A 12,439-nucleotide genomic window follows, 5' to 3' on the forward strand; every position below is an offset into this window, starting at 1 on the left:
GTAGAAACCAGGCTATATGCATGGAAATATAGGCTGAGTTTTGAAAATCTGGCCCTTCATAACAACTACAAGTAAACAAGACTGTATGTTTACATTTAGTAATCTATATTCCATGCTGTGTTTCTTTCAAATGTTTACTGAGCACCCATACATGTGTAATTTAAATGATAAGATTTGCATTAGAAGGTGACATTCATTAGTGATTTGGGGGAGGGGGGGGAGCCGGGAGGAGAAGAACGGGGAATACTTTTGAAACAATTTTAAAGAAAAAAATTGAAATAAAGTTAGCAATATCTTACCAGCCATGACTAAGTAAGTATCGGGAACCGTGATGTCACAAACATATGGTTGTCGGGTTGTGGTCATGGCAGAGGTGATAATTATAGCTTCAGATGGAGTCGTGGCCACTACAGCAGTAGAAGGGGATGACGAAGTACTTGAGTTGCTCTCAGTAGTTGTACGATGGCCAACTATACTACTAATGGTGGTAGTAGTGGAACTAGTAGCACTTGTTCTATTGGTAAGTTCAGTTACATTAGTTTTTGTTTGTATGCCAAATTCAGTGGAAGTGTTTATGGAGGGAGGCAGCTGTGTAGGTACAAATGATGTGACCACAGAAATGGACTCTGTAGGTGAAGCTGTAATGCTGTTCACATCTGTGTGCAACAACAGTGTATATGGATTTGTTATAACATGTGCTGTACTAGCAGTTGCCTTGGAAAGAGATGTTAAAAGTAACGTGTGGTTAGCAGTAGCACCAGTATCCTCATCTGAAGCTGTAACAGTTGAGAGAAGGGACGAAGATACACTTAAGACAGGAGTTGTCTGAAAGGTGGTAAACCATGAGGTCAAGTGTGTTTCATCAACCAAGATATTGCTGGTGAGAATAGATTCTGAGTCAGAAATGGACAGCACCAGTGTAGGAACTGCTGATTCAAGGGAGAAGAGTGAAGACTCTAACTGAGAGGTAGCTTCTGCGAAAATTGAGGTAAACGAAACTTCAGAACCCATTAGCAAGACTGATGTTCCTTCTAGTAACATGGAAGAGTAAGAGTAAAAACTTGATGATACCACTTCAGAATTGTGTGTGTTTGGAACAGAAAATGTATTTGAATAAAGGTATGAAGTCTGCCAGGGAGAGAGATGAGAAACCTCTATGCTTGTGCTGTCAACGGCAGGAAACTCAGTTGAATCCCAACTAGAGGAATCATCAAAAACTACTGATGTCCCCAGCAGTGTAGGGAAGACCTGAGGTAATAGTGTTGATAAATCACTTGGCATTCTTGAATAAAAGGTCGATACAGCAGATGATAAAGATGACCAGCTGCTAGGTTCAGAGAGAAATGGTGTTGATAAAAGGTTGGATGAAAAATCTGAAATATTTACAGATGATTTGTCTGTTGAAACACTTGCAGGTGTTTTGTCAAGCAAAAGTACAGATTCTGAGGGCATAAATTCAGGTGATTCCAGCAGGCCTGTATGTTTGATTGTAACTGATGGTACATTCTCACTTGTGGTAAACATGGATTCAAGGAGAATGCTGGTGATAACAGAAGGTTTTGCTTTAACACCAGATGTTAAAGTAACAGTTTCAGTAATAGGGAAGGAGAATTGAACAGAAGTGATATCCAATGATATTCCCTCAGAGGGCTGTCTGTAGGAAGGAAATATTGTTGTACTCATTATGTTAAGACCAACGTCCACACTGTTTGAAAAAGACAAGTTTGACTCAGAGACTTCTATAAGTCTTGAAGAAAATGAAACAACAGGTCTTGATGGAAAAGTAGTATCAAAGATTTCAGGAGTTGACTCCTCCAGTTCATACAAGTCAGTAACTACAGTTGTAAGTGGAGTAATGCCTTTTTCCTCAGAGGCAGTGAATGACAATGTTTCAATATAATCACCCGAACCCACATCATGTTCTGTGTGTCCTGCTGAAAAGCCTTGTTCCGGTGGAACTGAGGCAAAGCCACAGTTCGAACATGAAGCATATGGTCTAGTGAAAGGCACTGGGCTTATTAACTCACTGAAGAGCTCAACTTGACTTGGTATTTCTAAATTGCCAGGCAAATTTGGTGTTGTACTGGAGGATTTATGGGAAAATACATGTGTAAACAAGTCATCAGTAACAAAAGTATCAGAGTCAGTGGATCCAGCAGCTAAGTGAACTGGGAAAGACACATATGGAAGACTAACTGAAAACAAAGCAGGCTCCATGCTAGTTACCAAAACAGGTGCTGCCCTAGAAATGCTTGCAACAGAATAGGTCCTTAGATCCAAAGTTTCTGTTGCATCGCTATTCACATCAGGGTAAGCTTCAGTGTATTGATCAGTACTTTTTGCCAAAGCATCTGGTGTAATTTGGCTATCCTCATTCAGCTGTCTCATAAGAACAGAGGACCCTTCTGAAGCAGTATCAAAAGGCAAAAACAGTGAGGAGTCTGAACTAGATGCATAGCTTCCATCTACATTTTCCACCAGTCCAACCACCACCTCTGATGTAGTGGAACTTAAATAAAAATCTGTATTTGTGGGGTCCAATAGCAGGTCTCTGCTTGTAGTCGGAATTATACCATCTGGAGCAAAAGGCTTCAACTGTATGAAAGCACGACTGTGACCAGAGGCAGCACGTGATGTTGTCATTTGTTGTGCTTTCGTTTCATCATATGGCAACAAAAGGACAGATAATGAAGGTGTTAGCAACACAGTTTCTAAGGTTTCTCTTGGTGGCTCTACTGAACTATACTCCACTGTAACAGACTTTAGCGAAGGAGTCCACTGTTCATTCAGAAAGGAGCTCATCAATCCATGGTCACTTAAAAATGCTTCATTGCTAGTTACTGTGACATCTCCTACTGGCATAGTTCTTCCTTCTTCACTTCTCCTCATTCTTTCTTGGTCATACAAAGTCATATCAAAGGCAGTGGTAAGTGATGATAAAACCACATGAAGAAAATTATTTTCCTGGGGTTCTACTGTGCTTTGTGTTAAGGCCTTGTGTGTCATGATGCTCACTGTACTTTGATGTAGTTCAGATCCCACTGAGACTAAGGAAAGATTTTGCTGCTCCAAGGATAAACCATCTGAAAAATAAAAGAAAAAATTTGATCAGTTTTAATGTAATCAAATGCACAAACACTAAGACTGCAATCAGGAAACCCTACAAATGGTGGTTAATAGGCAACATACTCAGAATTCTGAGATAATAATCGTAAAAAGTGACAACCAAGACAGACAAAACTTCTGAATGACAGTATAGACTGTCAACACAAATGTTAAATTTTATTACAGTCATAAATTCCATGGGGGCAAGTAGCTTAACGTTAAAGTCTTCCCAATCCACACCTGACGCTAAACCCACCAAACTGATAGGATCTTTAAAGAGACAGGGTGGGTGAGGTATCTGTTATTGGACAAACTTCTGTCAGTGAAAGAGACAAGCTTTTGAGCTACACTTAGCTCTTCTTCAGGTCTGTATAGCTCGAAAGCTTGTTTCTCTCACGGACAGAAGTTGGTTCAATAAAAGATATTACCTCACCCACCTTGCCTCTCTAATAACCTGGGACCAGCAGGGCTAAAAAAACACTGCAAACAGGATCTTTAAAGGCAGTAGCTTTGTTTTCAACTGTCTTTTTCATATACTATAATACGCGCCAGCTAACATCCTAAGTATATAAAAATGAGTAAAAAGGCATAATACAGAGTAAAATTCTTCTGCTTTTTAAAATTAGTATTACTGAATTTCCGTGAGTTCTTATTACGCTCACCAGTAAAGTGAACACACAGTGCGCAGTGAAATAGTTATGTAGTGCATGCAGGATTCTAACACCTCACCAATCAAGATATAATGGGCCAAGTTTTCAAAAACAGACTCTAAAGTTATGCCTACTGCCACCTGGACATGCATACTTGGGCAGACATCCAAGCACAGTGCTGAATTTACGAACACATTGCTGTTTATGCATGGAAATATGAGGCGCAATAGTCCAATATAGAGGTGTATTATTATGTTTGTTGACTAGCAAATTGACACATGCAAAAATTGCACTTTTCACTCACACAGAGTTCTTTGGTCATAGGATCATAGAAAAGAAGGGCTGAAAGGGACCTCAAGAGGTCATCTAGTCCCCGGATATAACTTTTTTCAGTCAGTTCTCCCCACCCATCCACCCATGAACAGTAGGTGGCAATCCCACTCCCTCTACCTGCTACAGGCACCATCCACAGAAAATTATTATAGCTGTCCTATGCAGAGCACTTCATTTGGTCACTGAGGCCAGTTGTGTCCGGCAGAGAGCAGCCAAGTTTTCTCATCTCTTCACACTCAGGCTGCTGGAGCAATCTTGTAAAATGGAATCTCTCAAAAGGATCTGGAATCTCTCAAAAGGATCCACTTTTATTCACAAAATTTTTTACAGAATTACTAAATTAGCCACAGGTTCTTTAAAAACACTTTTTTGCCTGTGGAGCCTGGACTTACAGCAATGAATGGTCCATGAGACCTTTATGTGATGAGGCAATTTCCTATATCAGTAAGTGTTGATATATATATAGCCCAATACTGGTTTTATTCATTATTGTACGTCTCCCTGTTATATTATAGGAACTTGATGCAGTGTTAAGTGTCAGCAGTCAGCACAGACACAGATATTACAGCCCGTGAGTAGAAAATCCTGTAGTTCCCTTTATAGTGTAGCACACTGTAGCAAACACACCAACCTTTTTGGTGCACTATTGTACAAAACCTAATATACTTTCACACTGTCCTCATTTTAGGGACGAAGGGATGATGCTGGAGATCTTGCCCAAAGCACAGTGAACCGAAAAGACTTGGTAATGTTGCTGTCAAGGTTAACATTCATGTGAATGCTGATGGGACAGTAGGCACCGCTAAGAGATGCCCTGCTCATGGCTCTTTGGCATGACTTTAACTGAGAGTCCTTTCTCTGGGAGTAGAGCTGCTTCATGAGGTCATGTGTAAAGCTGATGTGTGTGTTGTTCTGCTATTTAAACAACTGATACCTGACAATATTTTAAAGGACTTACATTCATGTTAATTATGCTGGACCAAGGGGTATGTCTGCACTCAATGTCACTCGAGTTTATTAATTGCAAAATTATGTCATTTGCTTCTAGCAAGATATGAACCTGTATTAATGCTACCATGTGGTCCTCTCCTAGTCTCTGAGCAGTATACTGTGACCATTTCATTTGATCATTACTCTGCACTTGCAAGCCACTGACAGAGTAATTATTACTCTATTACTTCATTTGGAATACAATTTTACTGTTCCCATCTACCAGAATCCAAGTGGCAATGGCTGGATTTGAGCACCTATGAGAAAAGCTAGAAGCCAACTGTCAGGATACCCTCATTTGAACATTACTTGCTTTCTCTTAGCATGTCACTTTCCCGTTTCATGGTGGTGTTCTTGGGGCGTGATGGAGACCTATGTGACAGCTATTTCAGAAACGCGTGTGCTTGTGTGAATCAGGAAGGCAGATTGTGGCTTGAATACTCCATGTGAGTTTCAGGATCCAAGTACTGACCCTGCAGCCAAACGCAAGAGAGCTAGCTCCGGACACATCACATATAAAATCTGCCATCTGATCACCTTGCTATCCCATCCAATCCCGCTGCTGTCATGGTAATGTTCGTGGGATGCTACTGGCACACCACTGCAGTGGTGCATGTGACAAGAGAAAATATATACAGGGCAGTTTAGTCACAGAAAAGGAATTAAACAGTTAAGAAATATAATTAGATATCATCATATACAATGCAGTGATATAAAACAAAAAGTGCTCTATAGAGGTACAGTAAGTTGTCCAACTGGAGCTGTGTCCTGCTAGAACATCCCTTTCATTCAATAACCTGTGGCAAGTCTTTGCAAAGCTGTCTGTTACGCTGTCAGACTGCCAACACCACCTCCTCCCAAAAATGATGCTGTGACAAGCTGCTCCTTTTTGATCAGTCTGGCAAATGCCCCAATATAATTTTTCAACTGAGAGGTGGCACATTAATGTGATTAGTTTCATATCTGGTGATCTGAAAAACGCCAACAGATTAGCATTAGTATGCAGGACACTACCAGTAAAGGATGTGTGCTATGGTAAAATTTTATTTTATGGAACTCATGCACAGTGTCTTGCAGCATATGCACTACTCACTCAGGAAAAATCTGAACAGAGTTTATCCCCTGAGCCTCAATACAGGCAGAAGCAGTTGTGTGGCCTTGGGTCACTACAGGAACAGAAAACAGAGTGACGATACAGCATGGACAAAGTATAAAATCACTGCATTACAGTAAACAATCTTTGATCGTACCTTCCTTGGAAAAAAAATATGTGCAAGACTAATACCCACACATAATCACAATTGTATCCCTGATAATTTTCTGCTCAAATAATTTTCATTCCATTATCCCTGTGAACCCAGTGTATAGTGCAGTGTACCATATCATTATGAATTTTACAAAAGATTTTCATTCACTTGCATAGTGATTGGAATGATTGTGAAAAAAGTGCCTTCCAATATGAAGGCCAACACCTTGTCTGCTAATTGCTCCCCAGACACAAAGCTTCAGCAGGTGCTTTGGATACAGTTCAGGTTAACAAACTCCAGGGTGCATTGCTCCATCATCAGAAGCCTCCCTGACATTGATCCATCTTTTGACCTGGTTTTTGTGCTTCTTCTTAATCACCTCGAGTGTGCAGACAGTGACTAGAGAATAAAGTGACAGACTAATGACTGAACATTGTAAACATATATAACTTCTAAATGTAGTATACACACAGGCACGCAATAAGATTTACCGAGTGTTTCCATAACACTGTCCTCCTTTCTCACTTTGTTCTCTGTGCACTTGCTTACGGCAATGCCAAACTTTTCTTGAACGCTCAAAGACTTTAGGGGAGGCAGTTCTTTGTTTTTTGTTTGTGACTTATAATTTCATTTGTATCAGCAAGACAGATGTATTAGGCTTCTTTACCACAACAACCACAGTAACTATAAAAATGTATACACTATTTATATCTATTCTGACATGCAAGTATTACTACAATCTACTTACTTTGTGCAATTATGAGCTGATCTCTTCACATGTCCTGGGAACACTGGTCCAAATCTATATCGGCTGATATTTATGCCCATTCCAGGGACACTGGAATCACTTTCAGTGGTGCTTGCACTACCTCTGGGCATCATCCAGAGATTCATATTGAGAACTCTGTGGATTTTTGGCATTATGATAGTGATAGAAGAATGAATACTAAGCAAATTCTGCTGGAAGCAATTGAGAGTTGTTGCATGACATTGTGTTGTAAAAACAGTTGCAGTACTGCAAGACATCTAATGAGCATGCAGGCTGGTAATACACGCTTATATGTACAAATATAAAAAGGTGGGTAATGTTGCTCTGAATCCAGGCTGTGACTTTGCAATAGGCATTTCTTGAGAGGAGATTTCCATTAGCTCTTATTCAAACCACACAAAGGGTTAACAATACAATAAAAGCAAGCAAGACCTTTGCCATGCTCTGGTGTCCTTTACTGGCCTAGAGAGCCACCTGACGGAGGTCATGAAAGTGAGCAAGCTCCTGTAAGATGCTGGGAAGGATACTGAAGTTTTACTGAGATACAAATGCTTTGGAGAAGTTACTAACAGAGAAAGGATAAAAGTGCAGGGTGATTAGACAAACAGAATGTCTAATAGTCTCACTTCAATAGCTTGCAAACCTTTAGAACAAATCTTGCAGGAAAGAATAACTACATCCATGGAGGTAAACAGAAAATGGGATGTAATGCAACATGGGTTTACCAAAGGTATATTGTGCCAGACTAACCTGATTTTCTTCTTTGCGAAGATAACTGATTTTTTAAATAAGGGAAATTCAGTAGATCTAATATACCTGGACTGCACTAAAGCATTTGACACAGCACTACATGGGAAATCATTAGTTAAATTAGAAAATATGGGAATTAGTTCAATAATTGTAAGGTGGGTAAGTAACTAGCCAAAGGGAAGAAGGCAATGGGTGGTGCTGAAAGGTGAGTTATCGGACTGAAAGGATGTTAGAAGTGGAGTTCCTCAAGGATCAGATTTGAGACCAATCTTATTCAATATTTTAACAACCTTGGCACAAAAAGGAGCAGGTTAATGAAATCTGCTGATGATAAAAAGTGGGGAGGCACCATCAATACAGAAGAAGATCAGATTATTATATAGGAAGTGACCTTGTAGAGACTGGAGTAACAGAAATGGGATGTTTTAGAGTAGGAGCCGTGTTAGTCTGTATCCGCAAAAAGAAAAGGAGTACTTGTGGCACCTTAGAGACTAGCAAATTTATTAGAGCATAAGCTTTCGTGGGCTACAGCCCACTTCATCAGATGCATAGAATGGAACATATAGTAAGGTTATATATATAATAATAACAAACTTATCTGTTTGTGTGTGTATATAAACAAATAAGTTGGAAGTTACCATACAAACTGTGAGAGGCTAATTAGTTAAGATGAGCTATTATTAGCAGGAGAAAAAACTTTTGTAGTGATAATCAAGATGGCCCATTTAGACAGTTGACAAGAAGGTGTGAGGATACTTAACTTAAGGAAATAGATTCAATATGTGTAATGACCCAGCCACTCCCAGTCCCTATTCAAACCCAAGTTAATAGGATGAAATTCAACAGAATAAAGGCAGTAGCTAGTGCTGGTGGCCTGTGATGTACATGAGGTCACACCAGATGATCTGGTAGTCCCTTCTGGCTGTAAACTCTATGACTATTTGTTCATTATTGATTTTGAAACAACCGGATAGCAAGTTTGCGAGCCAAAGTTCTACATACTGTATACATTGCTTGGCTCTTAAGAAACAAGGGAGCATCAATGGCACGTCATTAATAATACAAATTATTGTTTTCTGTCATCTCAAGGACAACACTGCATTATTAGACTGCTACATATCAGAACAGTGTGTGCAACTCATCAAGAATAGATAGGACTTGTAGCAGGGGCTCCAAAAAGCAGACAGACAGAAGAGAAAGCATAAAAATAAAGTGAAGTTCATGGAAGGAGGTAAGCCTCAGGTAAAGCATGCTGCACGACAGACAAACCCCTCGTTACTGCAAAGCAGCCAATCCAGCTATTCTCTGGGATAAAAACATACAGACCACCTGTGCTCTGATATATTTTAATGTTGTGAACTGCACGAAGTTATTGACTAATATCAGTACTGGCTTGTCTGCCAGCACAGCTGTTATCTTTGGACAACTATACTGTTACTGAGCCAGCCAATGACGACAGGGCAACAAGCCAACAAGCCAAAATCTACAAAGCTGATAACATTAAAAGAGAGATTAGATGGCTCAGGAAACAGAATTAAGACTCTCAGCTACAGATTGAAAAAGTAAAAGGAGAAAACCACTCACTTGTGGTTCTGAGTAGATGAGTCATGGATGGCACAAGTGCAATGGCTTAGGTTGCAGACTACTCTTTAGTCGGTGCAGACATAAGGATTTGCCAGTGAAACCATGGTGATAAACTATCTTTAACATTAACTTCCAAACTACCCAAAGTAATGAGTGGAGTTAGAACATAACCCACCAGTAATTCAAGTACATCACTGAGGACTTCTGAGCACGAGAACATGATGTTCATTCAAACCGGTTGATCTACCTTTGGAGATTTCAAGTACGAACAGGATTATGGCCATACACCATGGTGGATACACCAACACAACCTCTAGTAGGCAAGAAACATCAGTGCAGTATTTTGCTATAACCAAATCAGAGTATTGTTCCATAATATAGACTCCTTCTGTGACAAGCTGCACAATGCCATCTGGCCAAGTGTGTCTCATAAGCCAGCAGCGGGACAGCCAACTTTTCATGGAAGTCATAGGAGAGATATATTCCTATGGCCTTGTGGCACTCCAGCATCATATGCCCAACGTCATCTATAAACTGTCCTCCAAGGGAAGGAAGAATGATCTTGTGGTAAAAAGCACTGGACTGGGACTCCAGAGATCCTACTTCTAGTCCCATCTCTGCCACAAACATCCTCTGTGACCTTAGGAGAGTCATTTCACTCATCTGTTTCCCAGTTCTCCATGTGTAATATGGGCTATTAATTTCCTGCCTTAGAGGAATGTTGCAAAGCTGAACTCATTAATAGATGTGAGGTGCTCAGACATTACAGTGATGAATGCAATAGAAGAGACTATACATTTTTTGAAAACTACGTTTTGAGGGTAGAAATAAAAATGCTCTTAGAGAAACCAAAGCAACACTTGCAAGTCGGTAAGTAAAGGTCTGTAAGCCTCAACCAGGACCAGCAAACTACTCAAAACAAAAGTTACTTCATGAATGATCTTTTCAATGCACATGGACACAGTGACCTATGCATAATAAAGGTTTATTTGTAACAGTACATTCCTATTTTAATGCTCTTATTCTGTAGATAAGGAACAAAGCTCCCTCCTGTTACCATGCTCAATAACATTAAAGAGAGACCACCACATGATAGTACTTAGACCAATACGGGAAATTATTATGATTAATGCATTACATAACAATGGATCCTAAATTATGACATGCTAAAGCACTCTGCAATGCAATGTACAAGTCACACAATTACTTAAATGTCGGTGTGTTTGAGGAATAGCATGCCTCCCATTTCAAAGAAACATTTGCCAACATTTTCCCCACCTGCCACAGGGAGCAAAAGGAGATGGAAATACCCAAATGCAGCTCAGGAGGGGACCATCAGTGTGCTTGGTGCAGAGAAATCCTCAACACAATGACAGTGGCAAATGCATTTGAAAAATCAGAAAGTCTTCCTCAAAGGGTCAAAAACTCAAAGACTCTATGACTGTTTAATCATTTAACATTTTCCTTTCTGGATTAGCTGTGGTCAAGCAAGTCTGTGTATGCTGTGTCCTCACAAACCATTTACACAGTTATCCTGTCAAGTCTGTGGGCAAATTTACTTGGATGCCTGGTTCATGAGAAAATACCAAGTCATAATAGCATTTGCACTTGAAAAGCAGGATGCCTGGGACTTTTTGTAGAGAGGTACACAAAAGCAGTAAAAGAATGACTGAGAAGGGAGCTTGTTTTGCTTCTCTCCCCTATAAATCATAAAATACTATTAAGACAGTTATATTAAGACAGAATATGGAACAACTTTTTAAGTGCACCCACTAATTTAGAGAGCATGTACTAACCTAGAGAATGGACCTAGGCCTTTCTGAAGCTTTTGATCTCTATATAGTGGCATGCATACTGATAGAATATTATTACCTTGCTTGGGGATATATATAACTGAACCACAAGTATGGCAAAATCTTTTAAAACGTCACAGAAAGTCATACTAGACCAATATAATACACAGGTGTGACAGGGCCAGAAAGGGTTACACAACTAGCAGGCTATTTGATCCAGATTCAACCTTTAGAGACATGTTAGAAAAGTATGTAAATGGTAATTAGGGCCATTTCATGTTAGATAGACTAGAGCTTTGAAATGTAAACTTGTATTTTTAGAAAATTAGAGGTAATACTAATTGAATGAGTTTACTTACATCTGGTTAGACACTAACCATGTAAACAAATGGTTCCTGGCTATTACTATAGCTATTAATTCAGAGATCAAAAGGAAATTTTAACATTTAGATGAAACTTGGGTGTAATAATGTCACTATCTATATTTCTCTTTGAAGTCTGTAGTAAACTCTCTATGAACTGCTTACTGGATAATTACCTTATGCTGATGAATGCAACAAGTTACTTGTGTGTACATAGGAAACAGGTAGTTCTACTTCAAAGCTGCTATTCTTCACCAAAGGAATACCTTCTGTCAAGAGGTTATTATAGCTGCCAGAGATCTATATAAAAAAATCTTGGGTCCTGATCCTTTTTATCTCAGATGTGCTTAAGCTTCATGCAGGGGAAGTTTAAGTCGCAAGACTGAAGTCTCCAGTCCCTTCTGGACTGCCCTGATATTGAATATTTGGACATTGAACTATAACCTGATGAACTGATTTTGAAAAGGGCTCTTTGCAACTGTAGAACTCACCATCTCTACTATGAAACTGAGAACTCTATTGCTACATGTATAATGATCTTTTAACCAAGATTCACTCTCTCTTTTTTTTTTAATACATTTTAGTTTAGTTAATAAGAACTGGCTGTAAGCATGTATTTGGGTAAGATCTGAAATATTCATTAACATTAATCCGGAAGGTAATGTGTCCGATCCTTTGAGATTGGTAGAACTTTTTATATGATTAATAAGATTTTCAGTAATCCTCATCATATTTGACTTGGCTGTCTGGGTGGAAGCCCAAGGCTGGGTTGCTTTAAGGGAACTGTATTTCTGGCTTCTGGGTAACAAGTAAGGTATTGTAAAAGCTGTTTTGTTGCTGGCTTGGTGAATCTAAG

At 39.4% G+C, this 12,439-nt stretch overlaps 1 protein-coding gene across 5 annotated transcripts in view; it reads right to left on the reverse strand.

Annotated features, from left to right (window-relative positions):
- The window catches only part of KIAA1549 (KIAA1549 ortholog), a 204,651-nt gene that overhangs the window by 97,879 nt on the left and 94,333 nt on the right, over nt 1-12,439 (reverse strand). For all 5 annotated transcript variants that reach the window (XM_074940410.1, XM_074940403.1, XM_074940388.1 and 2 more), the window contains exon 2: nt 300-3,083. In XM_074940410.1, the coding sequence (XP_074796511.1) occupies nt 300-3,083 (2,784 nt within the window). The remainder of the gene's footprint in view (nt 1-299; nt 3,084-12,439) is intronic.

The sequence above is a fragment of the Natator depressus genome, chromosome 1 (assembly GCF_965152275.1).
Source record: "Natator depressus isolate rNatDep1 chromosome 1, rNatDep2.hap1, whole genome shotgun sequence".
NCBI classification, from domain to species: domain Eukaryota; kingdom Metazoa; phylum Chordata; order Testudines; family Cheloniidae; genus Natator; species Natator depressus.